The 20,470-nt window shown below is 44.4% G+C and overlaps 1 protein-coding gene across 1 annotated transcript in view; it reads right to left on the bottom strand.

The window, feature by feature from the left end:
* Positions 1–19,168, bottom strand: part of ACE2 (angiotensin converting enzyme 2) — a 24,277-nt gene extending 5,109 nt beyond the window's left edge. Inside the window, exons 1-14 of the mRNA XM_057375115.1 lie at positions 18,956–19,168; positions 16,089–16,247; positions 14,081–14,174; positions 13,325–13,468; positions 11,884–11,996; positions 11,258–11,366; positions 10,448–10,545; positions 8,793–8,962; positions 7,557–7,783; positions 6,602–6,746; positions 4,960–5,058; positions 4,200–4,322; positions 3,672–3,844; positions 2,732–2,790 (exon numbers count right to left, since the gene is read on the bottom strand). Coding sequence (XP_057231098.1) covers positions 2,732–2,790; positions 3,672–3,844; positions 4,200–4,322; positions 4,960–5,058; positions 6,602–6,746; positions 7,557–7,783; positions 8,793–8,962; positions 10,448–10,545; positions 11,258–11,366; positions 11,884–11,996; positions 13,325–13,468; positions 14,081–14,174; positions 16,089–16,247; positions 18,956–19,141 — 1,899 coding nt within the window. The 5' untranslated portion in view covers positions 19,142–19,168. The remainder of the gene's footprint in view (positions 1–2,731; positions 2,791–3,671; positions 3,845–4,199; positions 4,323–4,959; positions 5,059–6,601; positions 6,747–7,556; positions 7,784–8,792; positions 8,963–10,447; positions 10,546–11,257; positions 11,367–11,883; positions 11,997–13,324; positions 13,469–14,080; positions 14,175–16,088; positions 16,248–18,955) is intronic.
* Between the last annotated feature and the right edge of the window lie 1,302 nt (positions 19,169–20,470).

The raw sequence follows: 20,470 nt of genomic DNA on the forward strand, positions 1-20,470 counted from the left end.
TTTTTTTTTTTTTTACTTTTTATTTTTATGTTTACCACGATCTAATTGAGCTTGATTCCTCTACTGGTGCTTTCTGAACTTAGCATGTTAACTTTTATTTTAACTGCCACTGTGCCTCTCAATTGCCTTTATAAATACTATGATTGTATTTGTACGCTGGCTGTGTGGATGGGAAGTACCTGGCTGGCTTCTGATATTTGTTTGAGTCATGACTACCCACAGGGGTTCCCCAGGTATCCCAGGAGCCCACCTTACACTGTGCACACTACAGAAGGTGCTTTGCTTTCAGAGAGAAATGAGCTCTGCCAAGCACCTTGGCTCTGCTAGAGTGTGCTCCCTCCAAGATAATCATGTGACTTGAAAGACAGTGTAAGCATGGCCTCTGATTCAAAAGGGATTTTTCATTGTAAAATGCATCTAAATGCCTGCAGGCTGACAGCTCTCCATTCCCTAACACTGTCTYGTGAAGCAGCCCTTTACAACATAATCACACATATGTCATTGACCTGGTGGGGAATTTTGAATTAATGTTTGAAGAGGGGCCTGCTTTTCAAGTGGAAGTCGTAGGACTGGCACTCCTGGAACATTTTCTTTTAAATATGACAGATTCCAAGGGATTCAGTGGGGATCTTGTAGCACTTTCCTTTGGGAGGGCACTTAGATAAAGCCCGAGCTGCAGCAAAGCTGTGGAAGTTTCAGCCTCGTCAGCTGCACCGGTGATGGAGCAGAGTTGCGGCTGCAGCTCTAATCTCATCAGTCTGAAATCAATTAGTAGGGTAATTGCAGCAGTGCACGCTCTGGTACAGCTGGCGTTGGGCCCATCTGTGATTCTGGATGCTTCATTTGCCAGAACTTGGGGCTGCTGAAACTTCCCTGCTGCCAACAGCCAGGGCTGAGCTGCAGCTGCCCCATGCCCCCAGCACAGCAGAACCTCTGCCCCAGAGCAGGAATCCTTCCCTGCATGCTCCATCCAGAGCAAAGGAGCACAAATGCAAAAATGTTCGCTGGCATCCTCAGAGGGCTTTGTGCTCTTAGGTCTGCAAAAAGCAACTCGAAATACACCTTAAACAAACACTTGCACGGGGCCCTCAGTTCCTGCGCACTGTAAGCCATGCAAAGCACCCAAAACACGTTGCTCTGTGCAGCTGGGCTGAGATTCCTGCCCAGGATCCCCCCTGCCTTTTCTCTGTGCCACTTCATGCATGTACCATTGCCTGCTGCTGCCACACCAGCATTCAGCCATGTCCCTGGGGACTCAGAGGAAGGGAAATTTGTGGGGAGACAGAAAGCAGCAGAACAGAACAGGTTTCTTGCAAGTTGATGATGTCAACTGGATTTGAGAGGAAAATGTATGGTTTGCTCTTCAGAGCTTAGGAACCTACCGTCCATACAATAATTCAAATTAAGTAATCTGTATGAGATTGTTTTACAGCTGCTCAATTGCACAACAAAAGRCTATGATGGCTAAAGGCAGGCATAAAAATGATATTAAGCTAAACATTAACCATAATGACTAATAAATGTGTTGTAATATGGAACCTTTTCATGCTGTTGATACCAGTTTTGAATTGTATCTAACTCAACTASGCAGTCTAGGAAGCAATAAAACTCCAGTGGGGCTTGCATGGGAGAGAGTGATAGAAGCAGGAGCATCAATTTGTATGAAAAATGAGCCCGTGGTTTGTGTCCTTGCTAGTGCAATAGGCTCCAACACGCAGGCCTAAATGACCTGCCTGATGACACACTCGTTCCTGGAAAATTACTGATGTTCTGCAAGGTGAAAATGGCTATTAACAGCAATGAAGTGTCTGCACTTAAACCTTCTCTGCTGCCTCCATGAGATTAGCATAAAGAGGAAGACTTAGAATAAGGAGTGAATTTTCAGCCTGGGTTAAGCAGATGGGCTAAGCCAATGCTCTGTTTTAAATCGTAAAAGMCATCTTGGGCTTTGATGAGATTTTTTTCGTTGCTGTAATACATTTTATTGGACCAGCTGGTATAATTGGAGAAAGCACACAAGCTCTTGGGAATGAAAGCCCTCCTCCTCATCTGAAACAGAAGCAGCTGCGCTGCACTGTCCCCCATAATCTCAATAACAAAGCTGTCTCTGCAGCAGGGTTGGAGGGCAGGGAGGCAGCTGAATATATCAGGGCCTGGAAAGATTACAGCAAACAGGCAAACAAAAATCTACAGAGAAATGCCAACAGATGTGTTTTAGTTTGAAATCAAGAGCATTTAAGAACAGAGAGCGGGATTCACCAGCCTGCTTTTAAATGTGGAGTAGCTGCTCTAATAACTTCTGAAGGCAGCCACCATAGCCATGATAATGGCAATTAGAAGAAATTAGGTAGAAGCTTTGTGTGGACACATCAGCAAATCTGGAAAAAATACAGCCATTCACATGTACACAGGGCTATGTCAGCCCTCCAGGCCTGTTTTGTGGAGGCAAAAGATCATGATTGGTGTCTCCAAGGAATAACTCAATTCATCTAGCTGAGATGCCTTTCCTAAAATGGGTGGGAACACTCCCCAGAGAAGTTCCTCCACTAATTCTAGAGGGAGTCTTGACCACAAATTCAGACAAGACATCTTACATGTGATAACCCTTCACCTGAGCTGATGCCACCCTTCAGACACAGAGATCAGCTATACCCTGACCCATTTTCTGAGGGCCATTATCACAACACCCCTGTTGCCCATGCAATAATAAGGATGCCTCAAGCACACTCACCGCMTCGTCTCCCAGAGCTGACTTCAGGCTGATGCGCACTTTGATGGCATCGTCAGAATCTGGTTTAAAAACAAACAAACATGTTAGAGCTGCAGCAACAAAAAGTCTGTTCCTGGGAAATGTGGAGGTAGTTTAAGTTTCTTTACAGGTTCCCTTGCTTCCCTTGGAGAGCTTGGTGGGACTGACTTCGTTTCATTTCAGTTCCTCTACTGCAAACACACTCATCTGAGCTGCCAGTTCCCAAGTCTGCTTTTGCAGCAGATACGAGGAAAACCCTTCTTTCCCACCCCTGGGAATGAGTAGCTTAGATGCAGATGCTGGTGCCTGTTTCGGTGAATCCCACTGTCAAGAGACTGGCACAGGGCTCTGTGGTTATGGTGGTCCCCAGCACTGCCAGTGATTACACTTATATAACCTGGCTGGTTCATCACCCAGTGTCACAATAAGCTGAAAAATGCATTTTTCCACAGTGTCCTCCTTTTCCTCCCCTTGAGCTCCCTTCTTTGACTAACAGAGATCAGCAAAAAGCACAGTAGTATTTTTTAGGTCTGGTTTGCCCCCACACCTGGCTGCCAGTGGCTCYCAGCCTTGCAATACAGGCTCACTGCTCTCAGGCAAGTGCCACACAAGACCAAGCTCCTGATCTTTCTTCTGTCCATAGAGTCATCCCCCACTGAGTGCTGTCATTGTGAAAAAAAGACACCTCAATTTCTGGAACTGAGTGGGGATCTGATAAACAGTGTGCTGACTTCTCCAGCTCTGGCCATGAGGAAGCCATCCTGTCCTCCAGGGAGTGAAACTTACAGCTCAATGTGTATTTCCCACAACACTGCTTTTCTAGGGAGACCAGCCTCCAACAGCCACAAGAGAGGGGGACTTTGCTAATCAAGGGCTTTGAAGACTAACGAGAATCCTTAAATCACCCACAAGCCATACTTACGTGGAGCCCAGTCCGTTTTCCAGCCAATGAATTGGTCAGAATTGGTTTTTTTCAGCCACTCATATAAAGGTTCAAAGTAGTGGAGCAAGGGAGCTGCATTCATGTATTTTTCTCCTGTTACACTTTCCAGTGCTTCAGTCCAGGGCTTGGATCTCCCTAATGCCAGCAATTTTCTATGTGGAATGACAAGTAATATTTATTATTTCATGTTCCATCTACACCAGCAAAACAATTTGTGATCAGTATAAAAGTGTTCTTTTTTGCTTCTGAATTCCCTCCTTTCTCCCATAATTCCTATTAATTAAAATATTTCATTCCCACAAAAAAAAAGTAATTAAACCTTTGATGTTTAGAACCTTAGTGTAAATAAATTTAGTCAACATGTCAAAATGAATTGAGCAAGTATATGCTAAATTTTCAGTCTAGGTTTATTCTTGCTGCAACCTCATTGAACCCCAGAAGCTTTCAAGGATGGCTTAGACTTTGTTATACTCTGATTTATTACATGTGAGAAATTTGCTTCGTTACCTGAGTTTCTGACCAGCTGCAGTGGAGTTGGTAATGTCACATTTGTGAAGAGGGCCACTATGGTTGGCTTCCTTGCAAAGTGCCTCCTGAAACTGGAACTGATAGATGGTTCGGGTATAATACCTAAAGGAAGGGCAAGGAAAAGGGAGGCACAGGTTTTATTTGTTGTCTGTCAAGGAAACCTGCAAGCCTTCGGCCTTTGGAAAGCTCTGCTGTGTCAGCCATCACTCCTGCCTGGGAGCCTGCACGGCGGTGAGAGAGGCCAGCTGATATTTATAGGTTAAGCTAACTCAAATTTAGCAAAATACCAAGACCAAATGGACCAGAAGAGCCCCAAATCTGTTTGTTGTCACATAATTCATGAGAGAGTAAAGTTTTTGAGGTCCAGCTCTGAGCCCTGGCTGAGCTCCCTAAAATGAGGTGACCAGGACACAGAGGGACATCCAGGGCTGGATGTGCATGGCCCAAGTGACACAGGGCACAATGACTCCAGGAGACAAACATTTCTTACAAAAGTGTTGCGGCTGATTTGATGGCAGCACGAAACTTTTCAGCAAGAAGCTCTGAGCTACTCACTGCTCAGAGATTATTATGGAACAACCCCTGATGTGCACAGAAACACTCCCACTGAAATCAGCAACCTCCAGTCTGGGCTTTAAACAAAATAAGATTGGGTCCTGCTACTCTCCAGCAGGTGTTTTAGGTAGCTGGGGCTCGTTCTGTAGGCAGAACTTAAGTCATGAATTACACACTGCACTACCTTATGAAGGAGTAGTCATTGGCCACGTGAAACAGCGCAGCGGGGTCACAGTAGGTTTCATCATGAGGAACTGGTTCCACAACACCAACTATTTCTCTCCTGGAGATGAAGGAAAAACACAGGGTTTCTGTTTATAGACAAAAGGAAAGGTAATCTGACTCAGCTTTTCTTGCTTTGTCTGATACATGTGGACACCTCTCTCACTTCCAAAGAGGAGAATTCCACACAGCTCCCAGTAACCCAAGAGAGTTCTGCTCCACAGCTGGAGACCGCAGAGAGGAAACTGCCTGGAAACTCTCAGAGCAAGGAAGGGATTTGTATGCCAGCAGGGTGTGCAGGGAGCATTTAATAYATATGAAATAATCTACAAGACATGAGCTTCACACACACACCTCGTGCCCTGGGCCATCTTTGTTTAGAGACCTGCATTTTTGTTCTGGGCAAGTGCGTGCAGAGACTGGGCAACCCAAAAGGTAGATGGCCTCCTGTGCCACTGTGCTGGAGATGAACTTTCTCTTCATTTTCCTCTCCTGAGACTGTGTTTCTGAGAAGTACTATAGAAACAAACCCATGCCTTAAGTTCTGAAAATGGTAATAAGTTTCCATGGCAGTATTTTTCATAAACCTGTATTTCAAGCAGAGAGCTTTGCAGTGCCCCTGCAACAGATGTGATAAGCTTCCCTGAACAATTTGTCATTCTCTGTTTCTCTGACATCTCTGCTACTTTTGAATACATTGAAGCTGATTGATTTTTACAGTGGGTCAGGAGGCTTGCATATATCAAGTTTTATTATAGATTCTGTTTGCTGATGGAGGCTTGCTGTTCGTGTTCGTGTTAGAGTTCAGGCTCCATTTTCAGTGTGGGACTTGTGTGGTTTCTCTGCATTACTCAGCTCTCCTATTATAACCAACCTGGGAAATTACAAGCTCCAGCCTGAATCATACTGATTTTTAATCTTGAACTCCAAGGTGCTGAAAATAGACTGATTGATGGGCATAATCTGAAGAGGCACCTCTGGCTGTTACTTGCTGAGGGAACTGTATTTTCTTTACCAAGAAAGGTGGTACCTTATCAGAAGGGAAAGATTCAGTCTGAAATCYTTCAGACTGAAAAGACTTTGCCTCCAAAAGCACCACACATTTGAGTGGAAACACAAAGCAGGGAAGTGTGCTCAGATGTTTGGTGGTTCCRATCTGCATGCTTTTCTGGCTGGCAAATACAAGGAGCTTCACTTTCCACTTGTCCTTAAGGATGTGGGGAGGAAACCAGAGAGCACGACCAAAGAGACTTAGAGAAGGGCTTTACTTGAGCCACGACAATGTCAGGGGGACAGCAATGCTGATCTGGAACATGGCCATGGGCTGTCTTTATTGACATTAGAAACAGGGAGAAAGTCTTCTGAGAGGCAGGGTAGACTGCTAGGGGCTGCACATAGAGTTAATGGGGATAAATGCCTTATGAAAYGTTGTCTGCATCACTATTGAGTGTTTCTAGCTGGCACTCCACTGGGATTTACAGAAACACCCAAAGAGACAGATCCTGCCCAATGGGAGCACAAGCATCTCAGTATGTTGAGCAACTAGGGCTGGGTTTGCAAGTTCATATGAAAAAAAAAAAATCCCCTTTGTTTCTCAAACTTACTTCATCTCCCACCACCGCTTGGTCCATTCCTGCTTTGTGATCTCACCCCTGAACACCATCCACCTCCACTTCTCCAGCATGTAAGTAAAAGGCATTGTTCCAACAATYGTTAGTGCTTGTTTGAGCAGAAAGTTGATTTCGGTTTCTGAAGAGAGAAGCAGTTAAGGTAATGGTTATGGCAGCAATTAGTATCTGATTAGATGGCTAAAGTTGCTTCCCTTTACAGCTAATGCTCACATCTTGTTTGAATTACAGATTTTCACTAAAGAAAAAGTGGAARGAAGAAAACTACTGAAAAAAATCATGAGATCACTTAGGAATTGTACACAGTTTTGTCTTTCTTTCTTTCCCCCAACTTCTTAAGTAATGTAGTCCTTTGACATTTACAACTACCCATCACCAAGAACTTTCCAGTCTCTGGGGAATTTTGAGCTGAAGACATCTTAAAATATATAAATAKATAAAATGTATAAAATGTCCATCTTCATCCATCTAAGGCAGTACTCAGAAGCCAGATAAACTGCATTAAAATGAGGGCCTACCTATGCTGTCACTCAATCATTGTCATTTAAGTGGGAGATGTAAATCTCAAGGTTTCAGTTTCATTTGAACTGCTAAATGCATGTCTTGATAGAGATACCTACAGATTCATGCAACAAAGATTGAAAGGGGTTTTGGAGACTCACCTAAATGAACTATGAAGATTTAAGGATTAAGGTAATGAAGTGATACCTATTTCTTTTTAAATGACATAACAGCATTCTAAAGTAGTGATCCTTGCTTCACAATGTGATTTGGGGAAAAAATAGCATTTCTGGTAAATTATGGGAGTAGGATTTTCAGATTTTCAGAAGCCTGTCAGTTGATTGCTGAGTTTGTAGGCACAATCTTCCACTACAAAATAAGGCCAGCAAGTGCTTTCACATAAATATATAATATCAATGCGTTTATTTACCTTCATCATCTTGGAAGGTGGGCTCTAGGAGATCAAGAGATTTCAAGTGCTGAGGTGTGGCTGCAGAAAGGGACATAATTTCTCCTACAGCCTCGTGGAAGCCCTCGTTGGCGCCGCTCCTGAGCAGGTAGGGCTGCACCGCGTACTCCATGTCGTACTCAATGTGGCCCATCTCGTGGTGAGCGGTCAGGAAGTCATCCATGGTCACTTTGGTGCACATCTTGATCCTGCACACCAGAACAAAGTGTTTGTGCCCAGAAAGAGACCGCCTGAGCCATGGGGCAAAGCCCCTGCAGAGCTTGCAAATGCCCCTTGTCCCTTGCAAAGCTTGGGCAGCTACATCCTAGCATGCAATGCTGATCCTCTTGCTACAGCCAGGCTTCAAGGGCAACTCAGGAAAACACCTTCAGCCACCTTGAAATTGTCCAGGGAGTAAGAGAAAACTGCTGTTTGGTGAGAGCAGCYGTTCCCTAAAAGCTGGTGATAAACTCACCGTATGTGTGGGAGCGAGAAACCAACACCAATCTCAGGAAGACCGTAATGTATAAACTCTGTGGGCTGGTGACCTCTGCTACTTCATCCTAGTGTAGCTACTATTTGCTAAAGGAATTTCTTCCAAACAGGGTTTCTTTTCACCTTCCCCAGACTGTTGAGGTGTGACACTGATGTGTTTTGCTAAGGCTCTGCTGGGCACCACCTTCTCTCCCTGGGGACTGCAAGAGGGGACAGAATTTCTGCGACAAGTATTCACTGTGTATTTGCTGTCCCACTTCTTCCCCAGATATGGAGGAGACTGATAGATTTTCACAAAATTGGATAATTCTGCTAAAGATAGACAATGGGCTCTCAGATTTCCCCTTGCTACCCAGGGATCCGCTGCCATTGCTGCAAAATGTGCAGCACAAATCTTCACAAATCCCRCTGGTATCCACCTGTATTTCTGCTTATTCCTGAAGCCCTAGAACACAGGCATTATTTCTCTAATTCATGTAAGTATTAGTCACTTGTCTGCTAAAATTTGAGAGTAGATCTTGAGCAGATCTACCAGTAAATTTGAGTAGATCTTCACAGAAGAAGGTTTACAGTCCCACGGGAACCCTGCTCATCTTCCTCACCCCTCTTATCAGACAGGGAAAAAAAGGAGAAAATATAACTTAAACCAGCATGGTGATTCTTTAGTGAAAATATGTTTGTTCTAGGAGGTGGTATAAAAAGGGGTCAYAGCAATTTCAGTACCTGTAATCGCCTCTGCCCAGGTCCCACGCTGTAGGATGGCAGACAACCTTCCTGTTGTCAGTGGGCTCTATGAGCATGGAGTTTGCCCAGAAGCCCTCAGTCATGTTTTTAAGGCCAATGGAAACAAAGAAGGCCTCAGCAGCTTCGAATATTTTAATTGCATCCCATTTCTGAAAGAGACAATGCCACCATCAACCACTGCTTGGAGCCTGTTCCCAATGGCCTATTTAATGCAGGGCAGCTGACTTTATTTCCCAGGAGCTTCAACCCCACACCTGGCCTACTGAGAGTAACACAGTGGTATCTGCCTTTGGCACTTCTGTTATTTCTGCTGGGAACTGGAATTAACTGTTTTCCCTGCAAGAAAAGTCAGTTTCTGCACTCAGAGTTTCAGCAGATAGCACCTGACCCACATCAGAGAAGCTCTCAATAAAAGATGAAGTAAGATAAAAAATGCATTCCGGTCAGTAGTATGTCAGATCTGGGATCCAATCCTTCAGCCACTTCAGCCAACCTGGGACAATGCATTTGAGGAAGTGGAGCTGCATTCCCAGCAGATGAGAATGAGAGATTCCAGCCAGAACCATAAAGCCTGGCAAATCTATCTAGAGGAGTGGCTTATCAGATTGTAACTGCACGGTATTGTCCAGGATAATTTTGCCATTCACCAGTTTTATTATTCGACCCAGCAGGAGCTCTGCACTTACAGGACTGAGCTCTCACAGAGACCTGGCTGGCAAAGAGCTCATCTGGGTGAAAATCCCAAACTGGACACACCCACCAACAAGGATCAGCCCACCCACYGCCCCAAGGCTCTGCAAATAATGCTTCTCTTCTTGCAGTGGTGCTTTAGCAGGCACAAATTTATGACTGCAAGGGGGTCAGTAGTGTAAAACAGAGGTGAGAATTATGCAGACTTAGGCAAACTGCTAATGAATCAAATTCAACTATTCCCTCTCTTACCAGCACAACATTTTCATGGRGTGCTGCCTATGAGAGGAGAGTAGATTTCAGATGAATAATTGCATCTCAGAAATCAAATTCCACCTATCACTCTTTAGTTTATAAAAGGAGTGTGGCTTTTGCAAGACTATAGGGAATTATCCTCACCCATGTTCTTGGTCTGGTAAAGGTGCTGTCACAGCTGTTAGCTCCACAGACCTCAAACACAGAGCTCATGGTGCTGTGCAGTTATCAAAAGACAACAGCCAGCATTGCAGTTTCTCTAGCTGCATCAAAGTAAACAAGCTGACAAAAATAAACTCTGATATACAAACTATTTGATTATGGTCATGAGTGACAAAGGTCATATTTGATACCAGTCAACTTCAGGAGTCCTGAAATATTTATAAGTACAAAATATATCTCTTAATGGATAAATGTCTCTGAGGGAAATAGACTTGGAAACAAGATTAAGGGAGTCAAAGAGGGTGGAGGAAAAAAGAGAGAGCAGCTAAGGGGACAGGTACAGTGAAAAATGCATAAACACTTTGAGGTGAGAAGTAAAAACAAGGATTGAAAAAGCAACGCTTTGCTGGCAGTGTGCCTGCCTGAGGGCAGCCATGGATTTCTAGAGAGCAGCTGATATGTGGTGCATAATTTTTATACCATCTAGGTTTGTTAYATAATGCATATTGCATAAAGGCATGTCTTACCTTGTCAACCATTGCAGAAGTTACATCAATGTTCGGTTTGGCTGGATAGGGAACAGTCAAGGCATACAGATTGGTCCAAAACCTACCCCACATATCACCTTCGTAAAAACACAGAAACAAAGAAATACTTTAAATTATTTGTTATGTATTCCTCAAAGGTGCCAGACATTGCTCTATAAATTGTGCAGTGTCAAAAATACATCTACATCCTGTACCTCTAACCAGGCCTGATCCAGATGTGGAGGGGAGCAGTTCTGGAAGGTTATGCATAGGTCAAACTTAGATAAAGGATCCTTTTATTACCCAGTATCAGCTATTCTTGCACAATATCGTTTCAGGACTGATCACATTCCTGAAGGTGCATGCAAACTGAACATTTTGTTAGTGCASATGATTGTTGTGCCGTGCTCAGGCACACAACAGTCGCAGCACTGTTGTGCTGCGTGCTTTGAAAGCCAACTCGTGAAATGTAGGATCTTAGAGTAGAATTTGAAAGGAAAAACAAGTCTCTCTGAAAACCTCATTTCTAAGGAAGACAAGTGCTGCAGAGGGGAGGGAAATGTCCCAGCCCAGTGCCAGAGTTTTGTGCTGTTGGTGAGGATGAGAACAYTTGCCTTCCCTTCCCACCACTGCTGCTAAACACTTGTGTCACCTCTGCTAGGACTTTATCCATTTCTCCTCTCCCCTTCTCTAATCTGTAACCATTTTRTTAATATCCCGATTAAACAGATTACTCTCCTCCCACGTGCCCTGRAGGTGACTGTCCTGTGTGTAAAGTCAGGTTTGTGAGACCTGGACACGTTGACATACCCAGCAAGTGAGCAGGGAGGCATCCTGTGGGGTTGATGAGCTCGGGGCCATACACCTGCYCCAGCTTGTGTCTCACGTAGGCGTGCAGCTGCTCGTACAGAGGCTTTATCTGGAAGCAGAGGAAGAAAAAGTGATTTTTTCACTTTGCTCTATTCAGCTCGTCTCTCCTAAACAGAGAGCCTTGAAGCTGTTTCTGACCAAATTCTCCTGGCAGGTGAGTGCACCCCAAACCTGCAGCTGAGCTCTGCCCCTGCCTCAGGGCTCCAGCACTGAGTCCAGGTTCCAGCCGCAGAAGTCCTGCCCAGCTCTGAGGGAGGGAGCATTGCTAACTTTAGAGATGGAGTATTGGGGATGCCATCTACCCTATGGGAAACCCCATGGACCCCACCTGGAAGAGAGACCCACAGAGCTCCCTCTTTCCCAGCCTTTGGGGACCAAGCTGGTCCCTGAATGGCTGCAGAGGTAGAAATGTTCATGTGTGTCTCCTCACATCTGTTTCTGTTAAACCCACGTAGACTCAGATCAGTTTTGGAGCAGGTTTCACCTCCCTTCACAACATCAGYATGTGAGCCCACCCTTTCAAAACACAACCCTGCAACCCAGGTGAGAGCCTTTCCTGCCTCTACCTGCTCAAATGTCTTCTCCACATCTTCAATCAGCTGGTCACGGCTGTATTTGTAATTTTCTGGAGACTTGGCTTCATAATTTGCTCTCCAGTAGTCTCCATAGTCAGAATAATCTGTAAAGCATGGATGCATCAAATGAGGACACCACATGCAGCACTGCTTAGGTCTGCAGCAGAAGTGCAGCTCCCTGCAGATCGCATGCAGACCTGCAGCCTTCCCCCAAAGCAAAGCAGCAAAGTCTGAGATAGTTTGGGCTCAGCAGAGAAGAAACAGCTTCCCTGAGGGTCTGTGTCATGAACATTCAGGTACGAGAGGTTCCCAAGAAATTCAGAAATTGCAGTCATGGTTTTCTGCTAATTAGGGTTGTACTGTCTGGAGATGGGTGTCAAAGGAAATTGTGAATCCTGACTGGAGCTCCTGCAGCTATGAGGGACAGCAGCCTTTGCTCAGGGCTCTCACAGAAGGTATAAACTGGGGGACAATGAGTATGAGCCCCCTCTTCCAGAAACCAAACCACCAGGACAGATGTAAGCACCAGAAGTGGAATTCAGATCCCAGTTCCACTTTTTCCAGTCCATTGAGCTCTATCAAGCCTGGAGGAGAAATGGCTCACAGCTGAAGTCTCTTCCTTAGTGGTATGGAGGAAGSCCATCATGACCATTTCTGAATGTTGGCTTTTTTCCCTGTCTAACTATCTGGACCATATTTTCTTATCTAGCCCCAGCTGGACAATTTTTGCAAAACAAGGAGCATAGGAAAGCAGTGATACAGCTGCAGTCTGGCCAAGAGGCAGATGATGTAACTACTTCAGAACCTGTCTTAGAAGACTCCAGGAAAAAAACAGAAAACAACTGCTATTATTCTTGAAAAGACAGTTCCATATGATTTGTGTGAAGATTTCAAACTAGAAGCATGCTTCCCTTAGGACAAAATCCTTTTTGAACATCCAGCTGTACCTGCTGTCCCAGGCCCACCAAATTTGATCATTCCAGTTAGGGAATAATGCTTGTAAATGTACCAATGACTGTGGCTGCTGCAAGAAGGTCAAGGCCCATAGGAAAGAGATGTCACCAAAACTCAGCAGCACTCAGAAGTTGTTTAAATGGATGTGTTTGTCCATAGACTACACATGGTGCAGTTCTGGGTGGTATGTAATGGGCACTGATATATTATGGCCTTTGGGAAAAGTGTCAGCAATGAAGGGTGACAACAAAAAGGTGCCTCTTGTTCCATCCAGGCTGGTAAGAACCCTCTGAGCTGCTCAATGGCAGCTGTCTGCATCGCCTCTTACTTTGAGACATGAACACCAAGAGCAAATGAGGTATGTGTTTTGAATTCCTGGGAAAATTGTGTAAGACTGCATTATGTTTACTAGCTTCCGGAAGCCAGAAGGACAAAAAAACCCCAAAAAAACCCACCAAAATTAAAAAAAGTGACTTACTGTTCAGCCTTGCAACCTCATTTTCAAGTTCAACATACTCTTCATATAATGGTCTCATCATTCTGCCAACATCAGCTCTCCAGCCTTCCCAGGCCCACAGTCTCTCATGRTAATCAGTGCTGTCAGCCATAATAGCATCCAGACCTGTCAGAACAAAAAAGGAAGTACTAGGCTTTGAAAAAGCAGAATTTTTCTTYCACAGCAGGCAAACGAACCCAAGTGAAAGAAATGTCATGAAGAGAGAAGAAAACACTTTGTAATTGATTTACTGAAATACCCCATTATTTCATTGCATCCTTTCCTAATTTAAGATTTTCCCCTTGTGTTCAAGAAGAGTGGAGCACATCATGAGTCTCTTAAATTCTCTCTCCACATCAGCTTCCCTTAAGCTGGTAGAGTTCTCAGGACTGGCTTCAATGTAATATTGAGTCCAACAAGACTGATGTCAGGGAATAAAAAATCAGATTTTCTATAATACAGGCAACCCCCAGGTGACAGGCAGGCTGGCACACAAGCTGAACAGCTCTCCCCAAATTTTGTTTTCTACAAGCAGGAGACACTATGTCTCATGGGCAGAAGGTCCAAAGGAGGTCCCTGAACTGCAAGGTGCAATTAAATTATGACTAAGCTTTAGATAGCAGGAAATAGCTACTGAAATTACAGCCTGTTCTTTTGCAGTCAGGAGCCACCCTTGGGCTTTCTCWTTTTGCACCCTCAGGGTGAAGGACAGAGTAGGGGCAGTGGTTGGTGTCATACCTGGCTCCAGCACCAAACACTCAGATGGATTGTTGATTTTACAGACGGTCCCAGTGCTGTAGATGGTACTCATGGTATTCAGCACAGTGCCCAGCTGCAAGTTAGATGCAAGATAGCCTGTTAGAAACCCACTCTGTGCAAAATAACAGCCAATTATGCTAATTCCTTAAGAGCTAGAATCAACACTTCACCCACCAGCTTAATATTTAAGCATATGTTTGAGCTCAGTAGAGATTAATGAAAGAATTTGCCTAAATGCATTASTGAACCAGACCTAGCTGGAAAAGACAGATAATCTCCCAAATATATGATGTAATCTACAGGTTCTTAACATCCATTCAGACAGAGCTCTGGATTTAATGAGCACTGACTGTCATGAGAGAGCCATCAATACACAGCAGCAATAAAAAAATAAAGYTTAGCAATGTGCTTCCATAAGCACGAACCCACATAAACTTTCCAGGGAGGTTGTGGCTTTGAGTGGCAGCCAAAAGGGCCCCTTCTGCAGGTGCTGCCAGGCTGACTGCTGCTTGTGGGTTTTACCATCAAATCACACTGATTGCATGGATCTGCTTAGACTCCATTGCAGAGAAACTGTGGCTCATGTTTGGGGTCAAAATGCTTCTGAAATCATTCAGCTCTATCTCAGAACCTATGCTACATAGCTTTGTTTTAAATATTTTTTAATGTTTTCACATTTTCATGCCTCAAGGAAAACAACTTTTAGCTTTTCCTTTAGGACTATGCAATTTCTCATTTAGAGCTTTAAATSAGAGCTATGAAGACCTCTCAGTGGGAGGGGTAGTTAGTGAGTAGCTCTAACTTYTATCTCTGTCAGCATTAAAATAAATGGGTGCCCAGGGAAATAATTGTATCAGTKAAGAATACTTAAATATTCCTATGGACTCCCATCAGACTCTATAAAAAGGTCACTTTTCAAACATAAATCAACAACTTCAGCCCCAAAGGCTATTGTCTAGGAAACTCTGAGTGTCTAAACAGGGAGAGTACTGAAGAACATATTCCTCAACAGGGACAACATCACCATCAGTGCACTATTGTGATCCAAAATAAGTGAAAGTTTGTATGAACTGCCAGCATTYCCACCAATACAATCTGTTTTCCAGAAATTCATCTTATTTGGATCAGACAAGAGATCCAGCCAACCTGCTGTTTCMCCTGCATGGTGGTTATCACTGCTGCCCTGAGCAGAAAAATCTCAGAAGGATCCTTCTGTAATCAGGCCTGTAGGATCCTGGACTGTAGGTTCCCATGACTCAGTGCCATGTTCTGATCTTCAGCAGAAGGAWAGTAAATTAACTCTCAAGTGTCTGGTTATAAGTGTTTGGTTATAAATCTTTTTTGAGTCTGCACAGCTGCTCACTCCAATTTCACATTTAATCATCATTCATATACCTGCCTCTTAGGTGAATTTGTCAGTGCAAATGTCAAATCTCTTTATGTTTCTTGCCAAACCTTGCTGGCCTTCAGCAGCTTTCTGTGGAACTCTCCCCGTTTTCAGGCATCCCAAAGTGCCCACTCCAATGAAACTTTCCTTCTGTTTCCGAGTGGGATAATGTACCAAGTTAAGCAAAAGAAAGACTTCCTTCATCTCCACCTTTTTGACTCACTGAATGTTCTTTAACTCATCTCTTTCTGCTCCTTGCCCTAGGTCTGGCCCTCACCAAGCCCTTACCACATGTCCTTTCTTGATTTTATGGCTAATCCAGCCATAAGTGCAAGGACTGCTCTGAGGCGTGTGWATGTACWTGTGTTTCAAATTGATTCCATGGCAAAACTGCTGACTGAAATGAAAAAACAGCTTCCCAGGCCAGGCCACCCTRCAGGACTGCAGGGGAACACCTAGAGCAGGTGCACTTCCCTACCATACCCAGCATCACCCCAAAACAAGCAGGGTGGCGACAGCACCATGCCCTGGCCTGAGGGGATTGTGGGAGGCAGCTAAACTCACCCCCCCAAAAATGATCAACTACTTTCAACAACTTACCCTGTTGTATTTTTCTGGTGACAGCACAGATGATCCTCTCTCCTGGAGGGTCTGGATCTGCAGCTTGACGAGGTCATCCGTGATGCTGTCCACTGGGAAGCGGCTGGCGTTCCTGGAGGCCTCCTCGTAAAACGCRGACCACCTGGCGCCCGCCTCGCTCTGCAAGGGCCACAAAACCCTGAATTACCCCCTCCAGAAGTGTGGAGTGGCCTGATGTACTCAGTGGACAAAAATATCACTTCTGGGAAGATCTTCATTTGTGGAGAGCACCCGTGGATTGTGGGCCGAGCACTTGCACTGCGCGGTGAAATGGCTGGAGAGCTTTTTGGCTTTGTTTTGTTCTTACATCCAGGTAACCATTTTCCTCCGGGAGTAGCAAAAAGCATGACTGTCTACTCACACCTTGCTTCTTATAATTGATCCAGCATCACTTTGCTGTTTCTCCTGCTACTCTAAATCACCACATTTTCTTCTCTTAGTGTTTTTTTTCATTCCCGTGTGAAGAAACAGGGCAGGGCACATAGAGATCTGTGACCCAAAAGTCAATCCCCATTTCTGCTGCAGTAGCAGTAACACTCAGCACCAAGATATTGATACTGAGTCTGTTTGTAATGCAAATATCACTTTCTTCTGACATGCTGGTAAATAAGTGATTCTATTTGGGCAAACTAGGCTCTAAACTGATGCCCAAACTGGGCCTGCAAAATCTCAGKTTTTTTGCATGAGATTGCTTTTACAGTTACAGACCATGGCATGTGAAAATCCCAAATTTCAGTGCACAAAATAGKAGCATCAGAACACAACTTGGACTTGTAACTGTCTTATTTTCAATCGTGTTTGTACAAATTTTAGCACATCAGCACCCATTTCAAATGGCAACAAGAACAGTACTAATTAACCCGGGGACAGTACAAATTAACCTGGGTCCTTGGGACAGTTTGTTTAATTGTGCTTATGCCAGAGCTTCCCAGCTTGTGGAGAGGGCACCGGTAACACCCATCCCACCCTGCTGAGGTGTCAGGGAACACAAATGTCAAATTGAGCCTGGAGACCTCTTTCAGGCACACTTCTGTGTGCAGACGAAGAGCATTGCTCTGCAAATGTGTTCACGAGCTCCTTTTTCTGAGCAGAAACAGAGGAGCCTTAGGAGTGGCAGGGCAGAAGAGGGGGCTCGTTGGCTACAAAAGTCAGGGGAAGGAAATTACCTTGCTGTCTGATATTTCCACAATTAGGGGAATTGGTTGATAAGTCAGAGGAATAGTTGTAGGATTTGTGACATAATTTTCAAGGAAAACAGATGTGAAGGAGCCAGAAGGGACAGTATTCATTAACTYTCCTACAGCAGAATGGGAGGAGTGRAATCAGTGGGGTTATTACCAGTGCTGTGGAAGAGATCAAGTGAGAGAAAAATTTCTTTCTGAATGCTAGACTAATYGGTTTTTATTGCTGGTATCTCCTCATGTGTTTTATTATCATCTCATTAATGCTGAAAATACTATATAGGGCTTTCATTTTATGTGTTTGGAAACATTACAGTTTAAGTTTCTAGTGCCTTGGAAAAAAATTCCAGATTGACAATGATTAGTCATTAGGATTTCTTCCAGCAACCAGTCTCCTTGCTTTAATTAAGAAATATGATCATTAAAACAGGTTTTAATCAAGTTATATGACCACAAAGTGAAAAACCAGCCATTACACAAAAATAGATGTAGGATGTTCAGCTTCATTTTTACTCTCGGAATTGCTTTCTCAAAGGCTTGAGTTAACTTTAAAAAAAAACATGCAGCTTTAAAACAAAACAAAATTCAGCGTGGTTTTGTTCATTTTGCAGGCCTTTGAGCTTACAAGATGCTGAGCTGAGGCATGGCCATGTCAGGAACCAGCCAGACCGTGGCTGCCTGCTCTTGGCAAGTTCTTGCCTAGAGCTCCCTGGGCTGGGCAGCCAGAGGCTGGTGCTGAGAAAACTCTGCTGGAAGACAGCGTAAGGAAAAATGCTGTGGTACTTCCTGCAGACAGAAATGGACTCCCAATGCATGATACCACTGTACCAGAAACTCCATTGCTGGCATTWGTTAGTCTGTGATCTCATTTTCCCATTTAATACCTCCAGGCACTCTACCARCAGCCCTGACTTTGAGAAGAGTGATGGGGGCTGGGGGAAAGGTCCACCACCGGGTAACTGGTGTGGATCACTGTATAAATCCATCAGCAAACATTTAATGGAATGTCTACATCCAGAGAATATCTGCATATTCACTGAGAAGTAAAACAACTGCCGATGTCAGAAAAAAAGCCCGGTGTTAGTTTGGTCATAGGGAAAGAACCATAGGGGAGAACCTGAGTTCATGCCGATGCAAGACTCAAATCCTATTTCCTTGAACCACAGGGCAGCACCCCAGASCCTCAGAGAAGATCATCCCCTCCAGGATGTGCCCTCTCCAAGGAGAAAGGGAAACCCTGCAGAGAAACAATACACCAGGAGGCACTGCTGGTGTTGGACTCAACAGAAGAMAGMGTTTCTYTCCATTCAACMCAGATTTTAAGGATGAACATGCAGKGCTCCCTTCCCTTTTCTCTCCACTCACTGGGGTGACCTGAAGTGATGGCTAGGGACAGTCCAGCTTCTGGACATCCCTACGCAATGCAGGTGGTCCARGTCCTAACCCAAGGCTGTAGAGGCTGGTAGTGGCCCAGGCACACCCAGTGAGCATTGCTAAGTTAAAGTAATCTCCTCCCCCCTCCCCAAACTAAAGCACAGCTACCAGAGAAGTAACACTCCAATCCAGCCAAGCTTGGTGGAACCAAAACAAACCAGAAAGTGCCAGATTCCTAAGACATCAGTAAAACCTGCAGGATGGAGCACTTACCATTTTGTTGGCATTCTCCTCAGTGATGTTGGTGTTGTAGTCCCATGAGGCAAGGGAGTTCTCATAGCTGATATCTTCTGCCCTCTCGTTAAAATCTTCTAAAAACTTTTGGGCTTCTTGTGTGATGACATTCTGAGGGGTCACAACAGCACTCAGGCCACAGAGAAGCCACAAGTGGAACAACATATTCACATTCAGGATGAAAACCTCCCAACAAAGTAGGTTTTCTCAGGTGAGCTTCTCTGTTGGCCTCTGTCTCATCAGGCTTCAARCATGGCCAGCGTGAGGAAGAAAGGCTGAATCCAATTTGCTGGACCTTTTATAGGTTTTATTCATTATAGGAGAGAAAGGAAAAAGTTTTTTTTTATAAAAAGCCAAATAAACAAAAGTCAATGATTAACTTTGGAAAAACATAATTACTCCTGCCATTTTATGGCCTTCTTATAAAAGGCTTTTACTTTTGGTTAATGTTTCCCAAATGTGCTGTCAATGATACAGCTGGTCACTTTATCTATAGCCTACCCATGTCTCTGGTAGCTGAGAATCTGTCAATCCTTTAACAGACTGGTGATAAGCTGTAAAAATATTTAGAAACTTCACTGAGACACCAAGCTGAGAAACTTAACTCCCAGGCAGGAAGAAAACCCAGTTAGTCTGAGATAGGGTACCTGGCTGGGTGTTTGAGGCCATATTTTTAAAGGCTTTGCAAAACCCAGGTGGTTTGGGGAATAGGCCTCATTTTAGGGGCATATAAAACCTGAATTTTAAATGTGTTCACTGAGCCATCAAAAAGCAGCAAGAGACTTTGTGGGATCACAGCATCTTGTGTAGGGACCTGATCTGAACTATAAATCAACTGGATTTAAGTACTAAGGTGACTAAGGCTACTAAAGTGACTTCATCTTAATATTTAAATACCTTTGCTAATCTCGCTAGGAACCCAGCAGTTACTGCAAATCAATGGGAAAATCAATGCATGAATTAGCTCTGGAAATGCAGTTTGGGTTGAGTGCTATCGATTGGACAATGCCTTAGTACTTTTTAAATTAGCCTGCTTCTGCTCAGGATCACTTGGTTGGTTTTGTTCTGGGTCTTGTGGGGACTTTTTTTGAGATTCAGCTCTGAAGCYACATCCATGGGTTAGTTTCCTGTTCCCAGCAGAGTTTCTCTGAAATGATTGTGGTGGAGCTCCAAGGGAGCAGCAGGAATCAGCCCCTTCATTGCCAAACCCTGGAGAGGAGCTCCAGCCCTCGGGCTGAACCCAGCACGGCTTCAGCAGGGCCACCAGCAACAGGCATCTGGCAAGCACAGCCAGAGCCCAGGGACCTTGGGGAAACATCTAGCTTCAATATCTTGTGGTGCCCATGTCCTGTGGACCAGGAATGAGTGAACTCTGTCATCCATGTGCAGTCCTTTAACCATCTTTTKTTTCCAAGAGAAAGTTAACAGCATTCGCTCAACCCTTCCCCAGAGGTCATGTTCCCCACATTTCATCTTGCTCTTGGTGCCATCCAG

Source organism: Malurus melanocephalus, unplaced genomic scaffold, assembly GCF_030028575.1.
Source record: "Malurus melanocephalus ecotype Western Australia unplaced genomic scaffold, MMel_1.1 scaffold_239, whole genome shotgun sequence".
Classification (NCBI taxonomy): domain Eukaryota; kingdom Metazoa; phylum Chordata; class Aves; order Passeriformes; family Maluridae; genus Malurus; species Malurus melanocephalus.